The sequence below is a fragment of the Sminthopsis crassicaudata genome, chromosome 1, assembly GCF_048593235.1.
Source record: "Sminthopsis crassicaudata isolate SCR6 chromosome 1, ASM4859323v1, whole genome shotgun sequence".
Classification (NCBI taxonomy): Eukaryota; Metazoa; Chordata; class Mammalia; order Dasyuromorphia; family Dasyuridae; genus Sminthopsis; species Sminthopsis crassicaudata.
The window spans coordinates 80284177-80307352 of record NC_133617.1 but is presented as its reverse complement, the minus strand read 5'-3'; the positions used below and the strand labels follow the sequence as shown (position 1 = coordinate 80307352).

Below are 23176 nucleotides of genomic sequence, written 5' to 3'. Positions count from 1 at the left end.
TGGAGAGGCAGCACAGCACAAAGCACTCTGGCTTTCAGATTCTGCCACTGCCTGCAGGGCTGGATCAGGGGGTCTTTGAGGACCCTTGCCATTCCAGAGCTGAGAGCTCTGAACTCCCTACCTCCAGGGCTGAGAGTCCCCCTTGGCCACACTTGGAGTCTACCTCGAGGGTTCTACTTTTGTGTAGAGAGACGTGGAACAAATATCCGACCTGGAGCCCATAGGCCTGGGTTTGAAACCTAGAGAGGATACTTCCCAGCTATAGGACCGGGAGCAAGTCACTTCTCTTGAGTTTCAAATTCCCTATCTATAAATGAGAATAATAATTGTATTCTGCTTATCTCAAAGGGTTGCTGGGGGGAGGGATGTTTTCTATATCTTAATGCATTATAAAAAAGGGAGATTATTATCATTATTATTATAAAATGTCTAACCTGGGTTTTTTCTTCTTTTAATACCATGTACTTAGTAATAACAACGGTGAACAAACCCTAAGGACTCAGAGATATATTCTTTCAAAAGAGCAAGGAACACTTGGTTCATATGGCTTAGAAGAAAGAGTTTTGGATGTGAAGGCAAAAAAAGCAGTTTTCCAGTTCTACAGAGCTTTACCTCATAGGAGCCTCACAATAATCTTGAGCAATTTATAGTTCAAAATTATTATTCCTGTTTTACAGATGAAGAAATGAAGGTTCGTAGTTAAAGTTAAATGACTTGCTCCAGATCATATAATAAGTAAATAGGAGGGCCAAAACTTAAATCCAAGCCTTCAGTTAGTCCCAAGTCCAATAACCTACAAAACACGTTACCTAGAGCAAGGGTTTCTCTACTTGTCATGCCTTGTGGACCCTTTGGGCACTGTGGTCTATGGACTCCTTCTCAGAATTAAGTTTTATAAATACATAAAACAAAATACAAAGGATTACAAAGGAGACCCATTCTTTCAAAACAGTTATCAAAGTATTATAAATAACAAAACCACAGACCTCAGGTTAAGAATCCTCCCTCTCTAGTTTCAATTATTAAGGAACTCAATCAGTAAGTTCCACTTAATAGAGATATGTTCCCGGGAAATACACCTATGTCTGAGATTTAAAAAAAAAAAAAAAAAAAAAAAAAAAAAGGTGAGAATTCTCCATTCTTGACAAAACTCAGTGGAGGCTTGTGGAGTTTCCACATCCATCTCTATAGGGTGGGTCACCCCAAGCAGACCCTGAGTCAATGAGGCAGGCAGGTGGGAGAATCCTTACCCAACAAGAGCATGTTCCCAAAATTCTCCAGCATCACATCCCTGTACAGGCTCCTCTGGGCAGGGCTCAGGTGCCCCCACTCCTCCTGACTGAAGGACACTGCCACATCCTCGAAGTTCAGCAAACCCTGAAACAACATGTTCCTGCTGGGACGCCGTATGAGGAAAGGCTGGGGGAGAAAGGAAAGGGCAGAACAAAGTTCAATGGACCCCACGACTGAGGCAGAAAGGACCTCAGAGTTCTCCTAATCTGGTACCCTCCTTTCACAGAAGGGAAGCTGAAACCCTAACCTGTGGCAGATCGAGGATCTGAACTCAGCTAGTTCGGTGCCAGTCCTCTTTTCCCTACACCCCAGTGACAGCATCAGAAAGGACAAAGAAGGAATCTGAGGGTATAAAAGCTTCCGTGTGGTGGAAAGAGCTGCACGGATGATCTGAGCTCCTCCCAGTTACTGATGCCCAAGAGGAAGGGCACTGAAGAGCCCAGCAGAAAGCTCCCACTTCCCTTTCCCCCAATGCTCCAGAGCCTAAAAAGCACTGAGAACTCAGGCTCCTCCATGTGGAAATGTCATCCACTGTGTTACTGCAGACAATCCCTCCTCTCCTTCTCAGCTTGACCACCTTATTAAGTGAAGACAGGAATGTATTTTTTATGAAGGAACAAGTGAGTTAATGTGTTTGAAAATTGTAATGAATTATGATGTAGAATCTGCTGTACACAATTCTTTGGAAGGAACAGCCAATATCTGAAATTCAGTTAACAGTACAGTAGAAAAACCATGACTACTTCTAGTTTCCTGTTGAACTAAAGAGGCAGCAGGCTATCGTGGGAAAGAGCACCAGGAGCAGAGTCAGGTTGGAGTCTTGCTTCTACTTGCTGGCCATATGATTTTGGGCAAGTTATTTAACATGGCCTCAGTCCCACGATGGCAATAACAGTACTACATGTGTCACTGAAGTTATGCCAGATGTCCGCTCTGATAGTTGATCAGAGGTTGGAAGGGACCCTGGGTTCTCAGAGGATATTCCAGTAGAGTTTAAATTATGGCAACTCATACCAAGCTGAGAAGTTCAGAATAGGCCTAACAATGTCTGCATTGCATGTCTGCCATATAATGACTACTTTAGCTAAATCTAGAAAAGTTCTTCATGAGAGGGCTAGCCACCAGAATCTCAATTTTTTCTACAGCAGCAACCCATAGAAATCAACTACCAAGCAGCATCGTTCTGAATAAGGGAAGTCATTTACCAGACAAAACCATTAATCTATTTTTAAAAAACCCAAACTATAGGAGAACCAAGGGGGAAAACACACATGTACATGTACATGTATATGTGGATAAGATATGTATATGTGGACATGTAGCAGCTGCCATCACCTGGTCTCTTGGACTTCCCTCTAGGAAAAGGTAGGCCCAGTAGGAGCAAAAGCTGAAGGAGGAGAAAGTTAGCATGAGTAAAATCAGATATTCCCTCATTAACTCATGCTAATATCTCCATTCCCTTTAGAGGATTAGGAGATACCAAGAATAACCCTCCCTTTCCTTCCCCCCTATACTTCTTCATTTCCTAAACTAAGGGGGGGGATAGTTATTAAAAAAAAGTCAGCCCCCATCTCAGTTCTCAAAAGAGGTATGTGTGCGTGTGTGTAGAAACATTAATGAATGGTAGACTGTTAAGCCTTGCAAATTTCTCAAGATAGAAAAGACCTAAGTTTGTGTAAGAAATATCAGAGGATGTAGGAAAAGGTTTGGCTGAGGTCACACGAATCCTCAGGGATGTCAGATTAATTGTTGCCACAAAAATACAAATCATACTTTAATTTCCATGTTTGTTGTGTTAAATCCTTACACATAATCCACTTGATCCCACCCACTCCATCTCTCAAAATCAAACAATAAATTTTGCTAATCAAGCATTGATTAATTTATCTATTGTCTATTTACTCTACTTAGCATGTATCCTCCCCTTAACATCTCTCCTTTGGAAGTTTGAATAGTAATATTCACCCTTTTGGATGGTATATGATATATTAATAAGTGAGCTTGGGAAGAACTGGCAAATGATGCTCCTTTATCTCATGTGTGAAAAGCAATTTTTGGTCACTTTCTGTTCCTTTCTTCTTTGCTTTAGAGGCTTAGATCTTCTCATAAGCTGGTATCAGCAGCCCAGTTTTTGGGAGCCCCAACTGGAGACTGTCTACCAAACAAAGCAGGACAAAAGGGAGCTCCAAAGTTCTGGGAGGACCAGGAACCAAGTGGTCTGGTATGGTAAAGATGAGCAAAATTTCATATTTTGAAAAATGGAAGCAACTGGTTTCTGAAATTTGGGGGCTTTCTAATACCCCATACAATGTACCTTTTACCATACAATGTACCATTTACTGATACTTGCTTTTCACCCTGCTTCAAAGTACTAACTTAGCTATATAAATACTAATTTTGGAAGTGTTGAGCAAACACTAAGAACACTTACTAGGAAGCAATGATGGAAAACCAATTATAGTGAATCCAAAAAACAAAGAGCATAATCAAATTAAAATGACAAATCTCTCCCATTCCACAAACATTCATTCAAAAAGCATTTATTAAGGATCTACTGCACTTGGTACTGGAGCAGCTATGTTTACATAAAATAATTCCTGCCCTCATGGAGCTCACAGTCTGATAAGAAAATAAAGATACAGAGATAACTTCTATATCAGTTAGAGAGATAAGATCATCCACATCCAAGCAGATGACTTCAAACATGCACTATAACTTCATGTATTCTCCACACTACTCTCTGAGACTCTGAGAAATAAATCACAAAGTCAATCAGAGTCCATTGGTGACTATCCAAGTATAATCAATCCATTCATCACTAAAGTTCAATCCTCTTTGGGATGTTCCAGTGCTAGGGATGGGAGTGATTCCTTCCAATTATATATAGCAAGGCTGACCAATTTCAAGCTCCTGGTAAATCATGGAAAACCCAATTCTTTTCAAAAAGCCAGGTTCAGCCATCAAACTGTCCCCAAAATTAATTTCCATTTCTACTGTAATGATACTAATTAGTTCAAATTTTCAGAAAAGCTTGAAACAGATAATACCTGTGCACAGAAAATATGAGAAAATGCAATGTTTTCTGTAATACATAATTGTGGAAAGCTAGGTATAGACTGAATTTTTATAAATCCGAGTTATATTCTGAAACTGTTCGAGGAAGAAGAGGGTTTTGTTATATAATGGAACTGTATGGTAGAAAAATGATCTTACCAAGCAAGGAATGGTTATGCAATGCAAACAAGTGCCCCTTATTGAATCTATTTCTGAGCTTAAATTTCTGCTTAATGTCAGATATACCTGTCGTTAACATAAACCTAGGAAGAATGTCAAGAAGGGACTATTGAATGTCAGAGGAACACCTTATCTGCCCTATATACGTAGAAGTACAGCAAAAATCAATCAGGTTTCAGTAACTATTTACCACAGTCTCAGCTATTGACATAGGCACTTCCAAACAAATAGGGAAGGACCCAAACGATGCTGCCAAGGCCTTTATGATTCAGTGTTGAAGTATACACTAAATCTAAGACTTCAGGCAGCTAATGCATATAGTCCAATGAATGAAATTTTACTCAGGGACATACATACACAATATAGGGGTGCATAGACACATGGGGAAAATCACCCAGTCACAATGCCTTGCCCAAAAGAAGTCTCATCTGATTTGTTTTCTATTTCTCCTGTCTTCAGTGTACAGTTTAAGGGAATCGGTACAGAGGTCCAAACTCTCCCTGATTTTGTTATCTATAGCTAACCTTAGAAGAGGGGAGACTGGTGCCCTTGTCCATGTTACTGGAGGCAGCTGCTACTCACCAGCTCAGTTGGGTTGTCTCCTTCACAGTGATGGGAGTAACTATAGCCACTCTAGAACAATACTGTAAAAGGTAAGTTGTTTACTGCTTTACCAAAAGATATACATACGTACATGCGTACTAGAATCTATTCATACCAAAATCCAAACAATGCTATACCAAAAAGGTATAGTGCCTACATATAGGAGGAACTCAATAAGGAGTTACTGGATTGAATTAATAGGTTGATACAGTGATGATTACTTTTATATTACCTCATTCTTAGCTCAACTCACACTAACTTGATTGTTTAGAGCTTTCTCATTTACTGATCTCATTGTAATAAGTATTCCATTGGCCTTTGCCCAAAAACAAGATCATGCCTTCAGTACTGGAAGGGGTAGAGAATTAAAAAAAAAAAAAAAAACTAGCCAAATTTGGTCAGAAAAAAAGCCATTAACTATGCTCTCAAAGAATAGCTTCTGAGGAAGGTAAGACTACTGAAGGGTCAAAAGTCTACTGGTAGAGAGCAAATGAAAACATTACATATTTGAGAGTAATGCTGAAAGGAGGAACTTGGTTAAGTCATAATGATTTTTGCAATCTAAAGGGCCAGTGGGGAAGGCAAGGAAGATGACAGAGATAGATTTGAGGACGCTCAAGAAATGATTGTTTGGAGGGAGTGACTGGCTTCCCAGAAGAGAATGGAGAACTCATTCTTTTCTATAGTACTTTAAAATTTTAAATGCATTTATTTTGTGACAACCTCTAAAATAGTGGTCCTCAAACTTTTTAAATAGGGAGCCAGTTCACTGTCCCTCAGACTGTGGGAGGGCCAGACTATAATAAAAACAAAAGCTCACACTCTGTCTCCGCCCCTCAGCCCATTTGCCATAACCCAGAAAGCAGCATAAACATCCTCAGTGGGCCGCATCTGGCCCGAGGGCCATAGTTTGAGAACCCCTACTCTAAAACATAATAAAATATATTTTCTCACTTTATAAATGACAAAACTGAAGCAAAGTAAAAAGACGTACCCAGTCACACAGAAGTACTGGTGAGACCTGAACTTAGGTCTTCTGAACACAAGATCAGTGTTTTTTGCCAACCCAAACTGCCTCTCAAGGAAAAAGTTGCACAAATTAATCAACTACATATTAGCCGGTACTATGCATAAACCCCTGAGACAGGCACTGTGGAGGATACAATAAGCACACTCCATAACCTCAAAGAGCTTACAATCTAATTGAGAAAAAAAAGGTTAACTCACAACATAAGTAAGGCAGAAATGTCAGGTATATGGCATGGACAGTAACTGTTCTAAAGAAGGACAAATTATTGTGGAGTAAAGTGTTCAGGAAAACATCTCTTAGGAGGCAAGATCTAAACAAGGCTTTGAAGGATGGAAAGAAAGGATAAGAGGAATCTGTACAAATAAATTTATGGCAGATGAGATGGGCATATATACATCAAGAAGTAGTAATAAACCAGTCTGGATGAGACAGTGTCCACATAGAGGAACAAGAAAGAATAAAATGCTGAAAAGGTCAATTGAGACCATTTTGTAGGCCTTCACTTTTCCAGCACCATTTATTTCAATTCAAGTAAACATTTAAGTGCTTATCATGTTCATGTGATTGTATTTACTATCTGGGAACACACAGTTATGTCAAAGATTGACATGAGACCAATCCTGCCTAAGGTGCTTATAATCCCATAAGGAAAGGAACATATATATTAGGAAGAAGCAAATTGAGCAAAGCATAAAGGAGAGATGCAGACACTCGAAAATGAAAACTTCTAGGAGTGTAATCTTTCTTTAAGAGTAGGTATCAGGAAAGGCCCATGAAGGAGGTAGCATCTGAGTTAGGCCTTGAAGGAAACCAGGGATTTCAACAGATGGAAGTGAAAGGGGATACTGAAAGTGTAAAATACTTGCAATGAAAAAGAGGAAAGTTCAGAGTCCTATTAAAAAAAATGTTTTCATGAAGATAGAGTAGGGGCCAATCTGAGGAAGGGCAGACAGGGAAATGGGAAGACACAAAATTATTCACTGGCTCTGAGTTTAAGGACTTGTAGCAGGCACCCTCTGCTTGGCCAGATTCCCCTAATCCTCACCCAGTCACAGGCTGGGAGAGAGAAGCTGGAATCAGAAGCCCAGAATTTCAGCCCCTGACCCTTCTATTTACCGAGTTCTTGAATGTAAGTCACTTGACTTCTCTGATCTCAGTTTCAACAGAAAAAAAGGGGATAAAACCTAAAAAAGGGCAGGAAGCCAGAATGAAGGGTACTTGTAGTTGTATGGCCATGGAAATGTCTTAGCCTTAGCTTCCTCCATCTGTAAGTTGAGGTTATATGTGGCTGGTTTTCAGGTCCCTTCTAGTTTTCAATGATCATAGATCCCTTAAAAGCTGGAAAGAACAGCTGATATAATGTATTCTAAGTGTTCCAACAGCCCAGCCCAAACCAGATAAAATGTAATTGTGAAAAACTTAACAGAATAAATGAAAACATAACACTATTTTAGAGTGTTACTATGTGGTTTCCTAAGTCCATATGCGGCCTGCAGGAAGATCCTTATGCATGTTTTAGCAGCCCCTCTTTCTTTCTGAGTTTGGCACTACTGCCCTAAATGACAGAATCAAGAACCAAAAGCATCTCAGATCATACAATAGGACTGTTATTGGCTGGGCTAAATCTAATAAGAAACTGTAGTCCTAATAGTAAAGTTAGGTTGCTCTTGGGTTCAAAAAGTCAGCTGCACAAGTACGAGGTGCAGGAGGTATGGGACAGTTTCGTATGAAAACCACCCAGGATGAGGAAGAAAGGAAGCTTGGTTAAGGACATACTGGGCCAATGGGAGGGTCTTCAATCCTTCTTCAGTCATATTATTGACCTTTTATGACCCCACTCAGGGTTTTCTTGGCAAAGATACTGGAGTGGTTTAATCACTTCTTTCTCCAGTACATTTTACAGATGAGGAAATTGAGGCAGGATGAAGTGACTTGTCCAGGGTCACACAGCTAGAGATGAAGCTTGATTTGAGCTCAGGAAGAGGAACTTTTCTGACTCCAGGCCTGGTGCACTATCCACTGCAGCATCTAACTGCCCCTGAATTAATAAGAGTCAGCACCAAAAGAATTTACTTGATTGAAGCTACATTGACTGGCTTATCAGAGTCCAGAGGTAGAAGGATGACAGTCCTGTTGTATTATGCCTTTTTTAGATTACTTTTAGAATACAAAGATATAAAAGACAAGTAGCAGCAGGTTGGCTCTGCATAACCCCAGAAGACAGAAGTAGGACCAATGGGAGGCTAAAAAGAAGCAGATTTTGGCTCAACATAAGCAACTTTCCATAATCAGAGCTAAGCTACAGAGAGATAGGTTGACTCCTTAAGTAAGTAGTGTGCTCCTCTCCTGTCAGGCAGGGCAACAAGAGAGAATTCATGCTCAGGCAGGAGCTGGAGTAATCATTAAAAGCCCTGCCACCTGAGGTTCTCCTACTGGCTTCAAGAATCAGAAACTTCACTCTTGTAGAGAGTATGTCCATCAAAGCAAGTAGAAATCCTATTTCAGTTGATGTGGTTTAAAAAATAATTTGTTAAAGCATCACCAAGTAGCCAGTCTTCTATCAAAGGAGATACTTGTAAAGCACTTAGCACAGTGACTGACATATAGTAGATTCTTAATAAAATACTTGTTCCCCTTCTAGTGATGATCTTCCTGTTCAGAGAGCTTTTATTATCTATGAAAAATATATTTTTCAAAAAAAATAATCTGGACAAGAAGAGGAAACCGTGATGTTACACAAAAGCTAAAAATTAAATAATCCAAATGGTATTTAACAAACACCCTGCAAGTTCCTCCAAAAAATATTAAGAGGTTGGTAAAATACATTTGAATAATAAAGTCAATAATGAATCTATGAAATGACCACAGCACAAATTTTTAAGTTGGGGATGAAATAAACAATATAGCATGAGTTCTCTGCTATAGAATCCAAGTACTTCCTGCTCACCTCTCTGTTGAAATTGGTTAGCAGTACTAAATCTGTGTGCAAATGTTCTGAAGCTCAAAAGGCTTTCACTCCGATGTTTTAAAGGAACCAAACTTAACAAGATAAAATTTAGAAAGAACATATGGTAAGATCTGCCTTTGGGTCCAAAATCAATTTTGATATGTATCAAAGGATAAGATGGAAGGAGGGATGGAGAAAGAGGGAGGAGAGGAAGGAAGGAAAGAAAACTAAGAGTTCTGATATACTGGAATGCATGAATCAAGAGAATACAGTATTAGAAACAGTGTCCACAAAGGACTTAGTTCTATAATATGGTGACCCACAGGGAAACCATGAGGTTATAGGCCAGAGAGAAAAATAGTATAAACCAATACTGGATGGGCTAGACAAGTGCAAGTGTAGGTTCTATCTAAAACAGGGTCCTATAAAGAATTCCCTTCAGCAACAAACTAGTGAAACTTTTTTCTGGAAAACTATAATAAAGAGCTGGGTCACAGTAGTGAAAAAAGGCCAACCTACTGGAAGAAACACACTCCATTTTCTGCTAGGATAAATCTGGTCTTATTAATTTCAGATTTTTCTGAACAAGTAAACAAACTGATTTAGTAGAACCAGTGAAATAGTTCAAAATGATTTGAAATGTTCCACACCAAAGACTATATTAAAAAATAAAAGGGAAAGCAAGGAAGGATGCTCTATCATGGATAGGAACTGGCTTATAATAAAATAGCACTTATATAGTCCTTTGTACACATTATTGCATTTGATCCATACGGTCAGTCCTGAGATTAGTGCATTATTATTCCCAATTTATAAATAAGGAAACTAAGGCTCAAATAAAAACAAAGTGGTTTGCCCAAAGTCACATAGCTAGTGACAGATCTCAAGCCCAAGTCTTTTAACACTCAAAATCCAGTGTTGTTTCCCATTAAATCACAGGTATCTTTTATACTTTAAATGTCAGGAAGAGCTCAATGCCATTTCTCTTGGAGGAAATATATATACAGTGACTCCCAGGTTTAGGTGGTAGAGTCCTCAACCATTTTATAAATCATCTGGAAGGCAGAATAAACTCTATAATGTGTAAGCTCAGTGAAACACCAAATGCTATGATGAGTGGGCAACTGAGTTTCCAAGTATGACTTCATTACGGAATGTTAAAACTGGAAGGGCTCCTAAGATATTTTCATGCCCAACTCCCTCACTTAACAGAAAAAAAAAAAGCCTCATTCAGAAATATGAAATGATGCGACTGAGTCACTAACAAAGATAGCATTAGAACTCGTCTACTAACTCCTAATATGATGCTTGTTTCATTCAACTATGATTATAATCATGTTAGATCTATAAAGGTGGCTATCATATTTTCCTTTTCTCTTGTAAAGGCCCAGAAACCAGGCCACCTTGCAATTATTCACATATTGACTGCTAAAATGGAGCTGAATATCCAAATAATCCAAATAAGGTAACTAAAAGAAATCAAGGCAAAGGCTGCTGTGTAAATACAGATTAAAAGGATCAATTATAATTCTTTATTCTGGAAAGATGAAATTCTAGGATCTGATCAAAACCTATAAACTCAATAAAAGTGTATGTAGTTAGTCATGAAATCTCAGAAATTCTCAAATAGTGAGCTCCCATCGAGGGATAAAACTTAGGGAAACTATTTCACTAGATAAAGATAGGAGAAATGTTTTTTGTACCAATTCATGATAACAGAGATATACATCTTTCCTAGGGAAAACTAGGATGTTTTGCTTTGAAGTTGCTATTAAAGATCATTCACTTCTACATGAAGTGCCTTCTCTCAAAAGATTTTGTTAATTTCTGTTTTTTTTTTTTAATTATCTACTTAAATCTATCATAGAATCATACATCAGACTGGAAGGAACCTAGAGAGCCTTGTATTATTGAAAAAGAACCTAGACTTGAGAATTAGAAGAGAATTAGAAGATCAACTCATTAAACAGTATGCCTTTAGGCAAGTCTTTTCTCTATACCTATAAAAATTTGCTCAACTATAAAAAAGTACTTCAGATAGTAGGATCTCTAAAGCCCCTTCTAATCCTCACCTTTCATAGAGGAAAAAATTTAGAAATACGAGGGAATGATTTGATTGTTTATGGTCAAAGATAAGATCAGATCCCAGGTTTCCCCTATACTACCAAGCCAACATCATATCCTTAATTTATACTCTTGATATACTAATATATACTAACCCCTATTGGCTCTAAGTTTAAATGGCCCCTTCCCCACAGAATTTGTTTTCCATACCATTTCAAAATTCAGATAAAACTAGTAGGCATTATTCAGTGGAGCAGTAGAAAGAACAGTGAATTATGTAAAGGCAAGATTTTTGTCCATTCACAACCTATAAAATGAAAAGTTTGGAAATTATTCTTTCTAACTCTAACCCAACTTCCAGAAACTATATTACAATAAATCCACCAGTTTTCTGTAGTCTCCTTTTGACCTGGTAGGGATCACCTATCACCCTACATTCATTCCACAAAGGTCTATGGACCTCCTCATGACATCATTTCTCTCACAACCCTAATCCAGATTTTCATTGCCAGTTACTACCTTTAAATAGAGATTAGGGGCAAAACACTGATTAAATAAATATATACAAAATGATGAATATATTAACCCAAATATATAGGATCAGGGAAGTTTTGATTGGGTCATTGCTAGCGACCAAAAGTTCAGGCCAAAAAGGACTAATCTTTTGAGCCAGAGTACTATAATAGACCAATGGAAAAAGGAGAAATAACTTGTCATAATATCCCAGTATTTCATCATGAAGGTACTAGCAACTTAACCAAATCAGAGATAATGATGTTCATTAAGTTTACTACAAAATGTGGTCTCCCCATCTTTCTTTTGGAATACAGACTAGGACTATGAAGATGAGAGTATCTCAAAGATACATTCCCTCAATCCATCTAGCATTTATTGATCATTGACTATATGCTCAGTCTTTGAAAACTGTGACAGGTGCTGAAATTAAGACATAATTCCTGCTCACCAAGAGCTTACAATCTAGCTGGAGACAGGACACATAGGAAACAATATAAGGCCAAAACAAGAACTCACAGAATCACAGAGTCTGAGTCAGAGGGGGCATCTATAAGTAAATCTCCCCTACAATATCCCTTGCATTCCGTTCAGCTCAATAAACATAGCAAAGCACTTTACTCCAAGTTTGAACACCTCCAGTTGGAGTCAGGAATTCGGTATCTAAGGCAGCACTCATCCTATGTCCTACTGCTTACCAAAATTTTCACACACAATTACAAAGCTCACTTTTTTTCCTTTTTAAAGACTTTGAGGTTTGAACAGAGGGTAATCGCATCAGAAAAATGGTCTTTTGAATGAGTTGCCCTTTATTCAGTTATGAGCAACAAAAGGGAAAGAGGAGAGCAGTGTCTTTAAATCACTCCAGCATCTTGCATGTCATTCCCCAAAGCAGAGGTGAATCTAACAGTCTTTTGTAGAAGGATCAACAGTGAAAAGATCACAGAAACAGCACAAAATTACACGGATATACAAACAACATCTCAAAGACACAAAGGGACTCAAGAAGAGTAATGAAGATACAAAGTCAATTTGACTTTATGTAGCAATAATGATTTTTAAAAGCTATTTGAAATATTGCATAATCTATACACATGCATATAAAGCAAGAAATACACAATGCATTTATATTTTGTAGGGTTATTTCATTTAAAACAAGAAACATGAAAAAATAGTTATTTAACAAGCTGTGGACAAAATTCTATCCACCAGGTCTTAAATGCCTCTTGGTGGAAGGGATAGGAAACCCTGGAATGAAAAGTATGTGCTGATTCCATTGCCGCAACATTAATCCAAAGTTAAATGGAAGTTAGAGCCCCAAGAATGAAAAAAAAGAATGGAAAAATACAAGCAATCAGCACGTTTCTAAGAAACAATGGTAGGTAAGTGGGTAGTCTTAAGTAGGAATACATATGGTTTATGATATGCATTTAAGTGTTTAACTATAAATCAAAGATTACCATGGTATAAATGGGGAAAAAAAAAAACAAAACATTAACTCTTTTGACAAAATTGGCCTAAATAAAAAAGGTGAAAAAGCAGCCAGACTTTTTAACAATGAGATAAGAATGTTCAAGGCTACAAAGTCAAGTTCAAATAACCACTGTCTGTATATCTCTTGGCATAGAAATTCAGCAATTCACATAGAACAGATACTGAAGAAACTTGTTAAGTCTTGGTCTTGATTTAAGAACATTTTAAAAATACAGATATGGGATCAACTGGAATTTCTGGGAATGTAATATAGAAGACTCTGGAGTACATTATCTACATACATACCCAAATTAATATATTAATTACAGAAAGTTAAAGACAGAAGGGCACTTCAAGACTGCCTCATCCAAACCCCTTCTTTTAATGGCAAGGAAATACCCCAGAGAAGTAACTTGACCCAAGTTACTCAAAAGAAGGCAAATATCATCAAAATGCCCATCGTGGTCCCCACATAGGGCTGAACAGAGGAGCAGTCTGATTTAGGATGGCATTTCTGATATCCTTGAGAAGGAATCATTTTAACATTCAGAATGGCTATATACTTTGCTGCCAGCGCCTTGTTTCAGATATAAATTGCCAAAAATGTGAATTGTGGAAGGCTAGAAAAAGGGCTTTAAAAGTCATCTAATCCAATTCCCAATTTTAATGAGAGGAAGAATAGGTATTTGGAGTGAGGGTGGAGACTGACTTTCCCAGGTCACATAGCAATTTCCTTCTTACTACTGGAATGTAATTATACTAAATTGGGAATATTATTAGTTCTGAGTTCTTAGAAATATTATCTCAAAAACTGAAAGACTATCATTTTTTTCCCAGTGGGAATGCGATAGCCCCAAGCCCTCCAGAGACTCATTCAAAATCTCACTTAAGTTCATCTGAAAGATTTATGCTACCTAATAAACCTGTCAAAATCAGACATTCCAAACCTTTTTCCAGTTAAAAATCAAGAGAAGCAACAAGCCCCTAAGTCTCATTTAAATCCTCAAAAGGAAAAGGTCTGTAGACACTGCTCTGTGGTAATCTGAATAACTTACACTTCCCCTCCTCTACACTAAGCTCTAAGTCTCTGGATCCTGTTACTATTGGAAAGATTCTGCACAATGAATGCTTTCTGAAAGTTAAAATATAGATTTTCATTATACTCAATTCTGTGCTACAAAGGAAAACCTTCCTTTAGGGATTCCTCAAACTACATAAAGGGTGATAGAGTAAAACCTCGATTAACCGGAATGCACATGGAGTTTGGATTGTTCTAATTAAATGGATTTCCAGATTAACCAACCCCTACAGAAAATCTCTCTAAAAGTCTCAATCCACTTTTTTGCCTCTGTAAAAATACAGCCTGCTGGATACAAGTAAATCCTACTTTGATGAGCTAAGATCTCACAGGGCCTCAGGGAAATCAAAATGCCTATCAGTTATCACTATACAATGCTGTAGATGTAGATGGTATAGGAGAGTGGGCTGAATCAGTGCAAACTCCATGATATCCCCTGGGATTTTCTATCTTGACTATATCCCTGATCTCAATTTGTTTGTTTGCCATCTGCCTTTGTCGCATAAAAATTGCATGCAGCATATGCAACTGCATAATCTCCTGGTTTGTAAAACATGGCTGTTTTTCTGCAAAACTAATAATTGAATCAAAGGATGAAGCAGCTTTTTCCCAAGATGTTTTCTCCCCTTCCCTAAAATCTTCTCCATCACTGTCTTTTTCAGAATCAGTTCCATTGTCAGGATTCCAAACAGTTTCTACTATTTCTGTGTCACTAACACCCTGTGACACTTCACCTTCTTGGTCAGTGTCAACCCACTCAACTCCCTCACTTTTATTCAGTTTGTTGACTGGGGGTGAAGGAGCATCCTTCACCATTTCAAGAATCTGCACCAGAGTGTTATTTGGAGGTCTTACTCTAAATCGATCAAATTCTTCTTCATCAGAAGATACTTCTGCAAACATAACACTAGGCCATAATTTTCTCCATGCCCGTCTTAGTATTTCACTAGAAACAGAATTCCAGGCACAAGCAACATTAAAAATAGCATCACTTATATTGTAACGAGTTTGAAGGTCTTGTACAGTGACTGGAGGATTGATGAAATTTCTCATAAAATCTCTTCTAATGCCCTGGTCCATAGGCTGAATCAATGAGGTAACACTAGCAGGCAGGAAGATAGTAAAAATGTTATCAGAAACTAACTCTGCTTCCTGAGGGTGGGCTCGAGAGTTGTCTAGCAGAAGAATGGCCTTACTGTCATCAGGTAAGCCTATATTTCTAAAATGATCTTTGACTGAAGGTACAAAAATATGATGAAACCAATCAGAAAAAATTTCTTTGTCCATCCATGCATTACCCTGTGCCTTGTAAGCGACAGGTAAATGCTGAATTCCTTTAAAAGTCCTGGGGCCGTTACATTTTCCAATCACCAAAGGTTTGATTTTGTGGGAGCCTGCAGCATTAGCACACATGAGGACCGTCAATCTGTCCTTAGTCTGTTTCAAACCTGAGGCACTGGCCCCTTCGGGAGTTGAATTTGGCAGGCAACGCCAAAACAGACCAGTTTCATCAGCATTGTAAAACTGCTCGGGGGACAAACCATGCTCTGCAATTAAACTTCGGAAAAACCCACAAAACTGCTCTGCAGCCTGGTGGTCTGCTGACTGTCTTTCGTTGGAAACATCTAGCTTTTTGATGCCGTGCCGGGCCTTGAACCGCCAAAGCCATCCTCCAGAAAAAACACATGGCTCAGTCAATTGCATCTGCTCATAAAAGTCTTTAGCCTTCTCAATGAGCATCGGGCCAGAAACAGGGACTCCCTCTGACCGCTTCACCAAGAACCACTCATACAAAACCCGATCGAGATGCTCTAGCTTAGGGGTGTGCAAAGTTCGACGGTGTTCGAGGGCTTTGTTGGAATCCGAATTAGCAAAAAACCGAAGCAGCTGTCCCTTGTGGGCCTTGATGTCATATAAGGTAGACATGCCAACATTGTACTCTTGCATCAAAGCTTTCCTGTTCTCACCCTTCTCAAGACGGGTACAGATATCAATTTTCTCCTTTAGGGTCAGCACAACTCTCTTACGCTTCTCTCCTTTGTTCTTCACTACAGGCTGTTTGGAAGCCATGGGATTAGATGGCTTATGTGCACGTGACTTAAAGAGGAATACAGATGTATGCTATACTTAGAGTACTACTGGCTTTTCTGCTTTCACCTCGCTATCCCCCTTTCCCTTTCAATTTGCTTGAGGTTTCCTCCACTCCCTTTTAATTTTCCTCTCACAGCTCCTACCCACACCTGCTTTCTCCCAAGGTTCCTGGCCACCTCACTACTTCACCAATATTTGGTCTTCCCTTCTTGCCCTCTCCTCATCCCCATTCCCCAACACGTCTTCCTCCCTTCTCCTCCCACTGCCCCCCACCCGTTTGCCTCAGCCTTCCCCGTCTTCTGCACTCTGGTGCTCACAGAAATCCACTTTTTTAGCCACTTGTTCAGTTCCCAGACCACATTCAGAGCTTCTCTGACGTGAGGAGGCAGATCTTCTCAGGCGATGAAGGAACCAATCACAGAACTTTGCTTTGAACTTCAAGGCTTCTTGGTGGTGGGGGGCAGCTCTCCCTGCCTTCCGCCTGCAGCTTCCTTCCACCCTCACAAAAATACCGGTTAGCTGAGTTCCGGTTAATCAAGGTTTTACTGTCTAAGTTGTGGGTGGCTTTCTCCAGTATCCACAATGCTGTTTTACAAGCACAGAACGTTATGAACTGGAAAGCAGAGGGGGGGGGAAAAAAGAAAAAAATAATGTTATAGAAAGTTTGTCCAGAATATTTGAGCACTGGAATTAGAATCAGTAGACCTGGGTTCTAATCTGAGTTTGCCATTTGCTAGCCATGGAAGTAAAATGGAGGTCATATAAGACCTAGGACAATTCACCCTTTCCTCAAGCCTCAGTTTCCTCATCTGTAAAGATAACATTTGCACAAGCTACTGAACAGACTACTGCAAGGATCAAATGAGGTGGTTTGTAAAATTCTTTGAAAATTGAAATTTAAAAAAGGCTGTGATTATTTAGAAATATCAACTATTACCATTATTATTGGAATACATACCCATCCTCTACTTTTATAAACTAGAATGGATCACCTAAAAAAAACAGGTTAAAAGACCAAGAATTGCAGCTCTAATGAAGAACTAATGCAGTCTACAAGAAATGTGACAAATTAAGGAATATCATGGTAAAGAAAACTAGATTGTCTATAGCAAGCTCTATAAAAATTGAACATTCATGCAGCTCATATTTTGCAGAGAAGGAAACTGAGGCCCAGTTGAGGTTGCTAAGATCCCCAAGTAATTGGCATAGCTAGGATAAGAACTCAGGATTCCTGACTCCCCAGTCCAGTGTTTTGTGGTTTTTCCCACACCAGGCTACCTCCCCAGTGAATCTAATTCTAAATGGCAAGAGGTGCTAAATGTGCATTTGGGTATTAATCCCTCCATGGTAAAACTGTGAGAGTATAAAGTAAATGGAAAAAGGAGATCTGGACTGTTATGCTTTCACCTAAGCACAAACTTCTCGCCTTCCTGAACTGTTGTCTAGTTTTCAATGCTAATCTTTCCCATGTCCAACTTGGTCTTGTAGAAAAGGGATTTTATGCAATTTACTAATTGTTCATTGAATCCTTCCTAGGAGCAAAGGTCCATTGTAGGGGCTCCATCATTGAGCCTTCCTCTTCCTGAAACAATCTTGGCAGACAAACAATCTAGAGGGCTCCTCATCTACCCAACTGTTCCCTCAAAAACACAAACCACCAATATTTCAATAAAGAATGAAGCCAACTTTAAAGGAGCATCATACCTACTTTAAGGTCTTGATGAAGGCCTAAGAAGCCAACCCTAAACAGTTCAGCCACCCTTCCTCTTCAAACTGTCCTGAAGCTAAGGATTTGACTGCATAAGGTCATCTCACCCCTCCAGCAGCTTCACACACACCGGAGTCTCTATTTAACCAGCCTGTGGGATAACTCCTAATAAGAATATAGCTCGTTTATAGTGACAAAGTACATTCACAATCATATTTGATTACAACCCTGGGAGGGAAACAGGGCAGGTATTGTTCTCATGTGAAAGGGAAGGAATAGAATTATCTGAGGGAAGTAGATAGCTAATGATGGAGAAGGAATGTCACAGTAGGAAGAAAACTCTTCCTCACAATTCTGTCTATTGAAATTCTCCTTTTTATCCAAGATCCAATTCAGAGGCAGCTACTTCTAGAATTTCTTTCCTTATTCCTGCAGTCAGAAATGACCTAACACCCTATGTTTTATGACTGATTTCTCTATACCTTGAATGTGTATAATATCTCATTAGTAAAATGCAAATTCCTTGGTTACAGGAGTTGCAATTATTTTTATCTCCAACTTAACACAGTAACTTGCTAAGCACAGTACCATTGATGGTAAGCTCCTTGAGGGCAGGAATTGTCTTTCACCTCTTTTTGTATCCCTATCACTTGGCACAGGGCCTGGTACAGAGTAGGCACTTGATAAATGTTTACTGAATGTTTGGAATTTAATGTTTATTGAAGAGAATTGTTTAATGACCCAGTTATCATTTTGAATGTTTATTATTTGTCCTATTTAGCCTTTATCACTTACCGAAGCTATTATCATAACATTCAGACTCTTTCCTTTCTAAGTAATCTTTTATAAAGATGATCAAATATTCTCAAAATACAGAACTATATCACTTCTCTGCTCAAATAGGATGGAAAAGAAACAATTGAGCCTAGTGCTTAGGACCCTCCAAACTACCTGATTCCAATCTCCAGGGGAGAAATCTTGACACAGATAAATATAAATGCTTATTCTGGGGTTCAAAAAGTCAAAATCTCAAATATAAAAGAGACTTGACTAAAACAATTTATCTGAAAATGATCCAAGGGTTTTAGTGGATTGTAAATTCAATATAAGTGAATATGATATATGACAGACAAAAATAGCTAATGTGATCTTAGTCTGTAAAGAAAGGAGGTCTCCTTTTCAAAAATTATGGACATGAATGTCCAGCTATATGTATCTTACTTTTAGGTCAGAAAACACATTGAGAGGTCAGAGAACATTTATTGTGTTTTGTCTAGGAACATTGTTTTAGAAGGAAATAAAGCAGCATACTCAGTTCAAATCCTAGATCTATCAATTACAAACATAATTGCAATTGCCTGGACAAGTCACTTAACCACTCTGGTCTTCAGTTTCCCCATCTGTAAAATGAGGAACATCAAGGGGCTCTAAGGCCACATAAAGGTATTTACCTTGGAGAAAAGATAACTTAATAGAGACAGTGACACATCTTCAAATATCAAAAGAGAGGTCATAAGGAATGTAGATTGGACTTTATCTGCTTGACCCCAGGAGTCAGTAATGGGACCAATGGAGGAAAAGTTACAAAGGTAGATTTAGTCTAAACTGAAGGAAATCTCTTAACAATTGAAGAAATCTAAAGGTGTGTTCTAACTCAAGTAGAGGCTCCTTGTAGAGTTCAAGTAGACTTCAAGTCTTCAAGTAGAGGCTTCATGACAACCTACTTGCTAGGGATACATCTTAAGGGATTCCTCTTTAGGCACAGGCTGCATTGGATGGCCTCTAAGGCACTTCCTAACCCTAAGATTCTGTTCCATCATCCCAAGTTTATTTCATACTCTTCCCTCACATGTACTAGGTCATACTTAAAATGTACTATTCAATGTGCCCCAAACTCATCATGCCCTTTCATGCCTCCATGTTTTCAGACAGGCCATCCAACAATGCACAAGAATTCTTCATCACAAGATGTCTTCAAGCAGAGGCTAGATGACTACTTATCAAACGTGTTATAAAATGGATTTCTGCACACATTCAAGTTGAAATGGATGACCTTTGAGACTTCATGATTCCACAACCTAATTAATTAAGCTATGATACAACAGGGAAAAAAAAACTGAATTATCACATTTCTCTTCCTTCATATCTACCTGCAAAAATCCTTTTCTTCTTCCGAGGCCTTCTTCCAAATGATTTACCCTGATGTCTCAGCTGAAAGTTCTCTCTCTCTCTTTCTCTCTCTCATGAAACTTCCTCTACTTATATTTCTCTCTTATTCCAATCACATTTTACCATTTATTATATGTATTTGTGGATGCTTGCTATACTCTTTTTTTTATTATAAGTTCTTGGAAGTTAAATAGGATAAATTTTAATTTAAATCTTTTGCCTTGAACACAATGCTCTGTACATAGTAATGCTTAGTAAGCATGTTAAATTTATTGTTCTGTTCTATGGTACCACAGCCCTCAACTTTGTAATTCTGCAGCTTATTCCAGATGCAACTGTGTTGAAGAAAGCACATCAAGCTACTATAATGCTCATTTTTATGTTATAGAATTTTCAACATATTTCCCTTACAATAGAAAGTAAATCGAATTATTATGACTGCTTTACAAATAAGAAAACTAAGACTTTGAGGGATTCTGTCCAAGATCACAAGGGTAGTAGGAGAACCAGGTCTGAATGCAGACCTAACTCCATGCCCAATGCACATCTCAAATGCATTATCAGAAGAACAGCACATTCAATCTGCAAAAATCAGAAGAGAACTTTAATTCTAGATGTACTATCCACTAACTATATGACTCTGGGCAAGTTACACTTTTGGATCTCAGTCTCTGCAACTGCAAAAGGAGGGCACTGGACTAGGTAATCAAAGACCTCAGGCTACCTTACAGGTGATTTCGAGTGTCAATACCCCATTTGGCAGATGATGATAAGAAATCTCTCCTCCAGAGCCAGTTTCTGGGTTTTATAATGGCTTTTCTTCTAAATGCCCAGGGGTTCTTTTTATCTCCAAATTTGGGGTTCTAGATCTGGTTAAGACTGACATATGTATGAATGGCACATTAAGTGAACTATGAGACACCAGGATTGAGAAAAAGCATTTCCGTAGCAAAGATATTCTTCCAAAGCACCAAATGCTCCAAAAACAGCCGACAAGTTTTTATTTTATCTGGTTGAGGGAGGTAGCATAGGAAAAATAGAAAGCTTTACTTCAATGTAGATAAAAGAAATATGTGCCTTGGGGGACATGGCCGACATTAAGCAAAAGTCCTTTAAGACAAAGGAGTAAAACTCAGGGCTACTGGGCTGTGGAGCAAACCAGATTAGAATGCCACTGGGAAATGTTTAACAAAATGCATAAAACTACAACACAGTTAATGTTAATTTGTGGTTTTCTAAGTCAACATGCGGCCAACATTTCTCTAGGAATTGACACTAGTGCTTTGAAGAAATAAAGTTCAAATGTAACTTCTAACGATACTTAAGTCAGAAAAGAAGTCAATATCCTATTGTTTTTCCCACTGTGGAGGAGCCAGCTGATGACCTCTGGAGTCCACCTCGATAATTAAGAGTAGTGTCTAGGCTTCTCTTGGGAAGCCTCATTAAAACTGACACCTGGGCCAGAGACCGTTATCCCTGCTCCGGTGGGTGGAGGAGGAAACGGTGTTGCAAACAAAGCCCAGAGCAGAGGTCCCGAACTTGCTTCTCCAAGTCTCAAGCACAGCAATAACAGTTGCCTCCGGGCTCCTTTGAGTCTAGTTTTATGCATGTGCAAACATCATTTGGAGAAGGGCTCCCAAGCCAACAAGCTCTGGGATACAAAGGTTTGGAGCCCTGAACTTGGGAGAAAAGGGGGCTGAGGTCCCCCCTCGGAGTCGCGGGGGAACCTCTTCGGGGAGCACCACCTCCCGGCTCTTCTTGGGGAATCAGACGAGTGGTGAGAGCTGCAGGGGACGGAAGGGGAAGTAGAGACTGGCCTCTCTTTTTGGGGGGGAGATTATTAGATCTGCATTTATGGGGGGGTCTGTTGGGTGGGCGGGGTGGGCTCCCGGAGACAGGTTCTTATTTAGGGGATGAGGTTGTAAATGGGCCCTACAGGGCTCCCCCTCCCCACTTCACTTCACTGATCTCTATTCCCCCCAGTCCCGGCTCCGCACATGGGCCCCGAGTCCCGGTCCGACTCACCGCCGGCCGCTCGCTAGCGAGGCTCCGTGTAGGCTCCTCGGGCAGCCCCGGTCCCGGCCCCGGGGGGCCCCTGGGACACAGGCCGGAGCACAGAAGCCCCAGGACGCGCAGGCCCGAGGGTGGGGCTCCGACACGCGGAACCAGACGTGATTTGGGAGGGGGGGAACGGGGCAACCCGCGGGCCCGCAAACACCGACCCCGTATCCTCAGGCCCCAAGCCTGAGCCGCGCCCCCGGCCGGAAGTGGACCCCACACCCTCTCGACCCCGCCCCTCCTCCCTAGCGGAGTTGCTGCAGCCGGAGCCCCCCTCCAGGCTACTTCCGGGAACGCTCTAGGAATTCAGGAGGACCGAGCATCTCGGTGCGCGGCCTTAGGGAGGAGGGAGTAAAAGGGAGGGCAACGGGGAGGGAGGAAGGAGGAGGTGAGAGAAAAGAGAGGGAGAAGAGTGTGGGAAAGAGAAAGGAAGAAAGAGAGCAGGGAGATAGAGGAAAAGGGGAAGGAAAAGGAGAAAGAAAAGAGAGGCAAATAGGAAAAATTAGGAAGGAGGAGGAAAAGGAGGAGGAAGAAGAGAGGGAAAAGGGAAAAGTGAGGGAGTGGGGACAGAAGGAGGGAAAAGAGGAAAAGTGGAGGAGGGAAAAAGGGAAAGAGGTAGGAGAAGAGAAAGTGGGGGAAAGGGAGGGAGGAGAATGTTAATAAAAAACAATCTCACAAACCTATGAGACGTTGCATTGCAGCTGGATTTATTAGGAGAGAACTAAACATGCATGTGTGTATTGTGCTCTCTAGAGCCCCCAAGTTAGGGTGCCAAAATATACTGTCCCGACTAGCTCTCTGGAGGACCTCGGGATCAGCCCGAGTCCTTGTCTTAGTACAGGAGGCAGGAGAGCCACCAGGAAGATGTCAAAAATGGAATGTCTCATTTCCAATCCTTCTCAGCCCTTATGTACC

At 39.8% G+C, this 23176-nt stretch overlaps 1 protein-coding gene across 1 annotated transcript in view; it reads right to left on the bottom strand.

Annotated features, from left to right (window-relative positions):
* The window catches only part of LOC141540439 (uncharacterized), a 28031-nt gene extending 5561 nt beyond the window's left edge, over positions 1 to 22470 (bottom strand). The window contains exons 1-2 of the mRNA XM_074264519.1: positions 22229 to 22470; positions 1251 to 1419 (exon numbers count right to left, since the gene is read on the bottom strand). Of these exons, the coding sequence (XP_074120620.1) occupies positions 1251 to 1389 (139 nt within the window). The 5' untranslated portion in view covers positions 1390 to 1419; positions 22229 to 22470. The remainder of the gene's footprint in view (positions 1 to 1250; positions 1420 to 22228) is intronic.
* Positions 22471 to 23176: the final 706 nt, after the last annotated feature.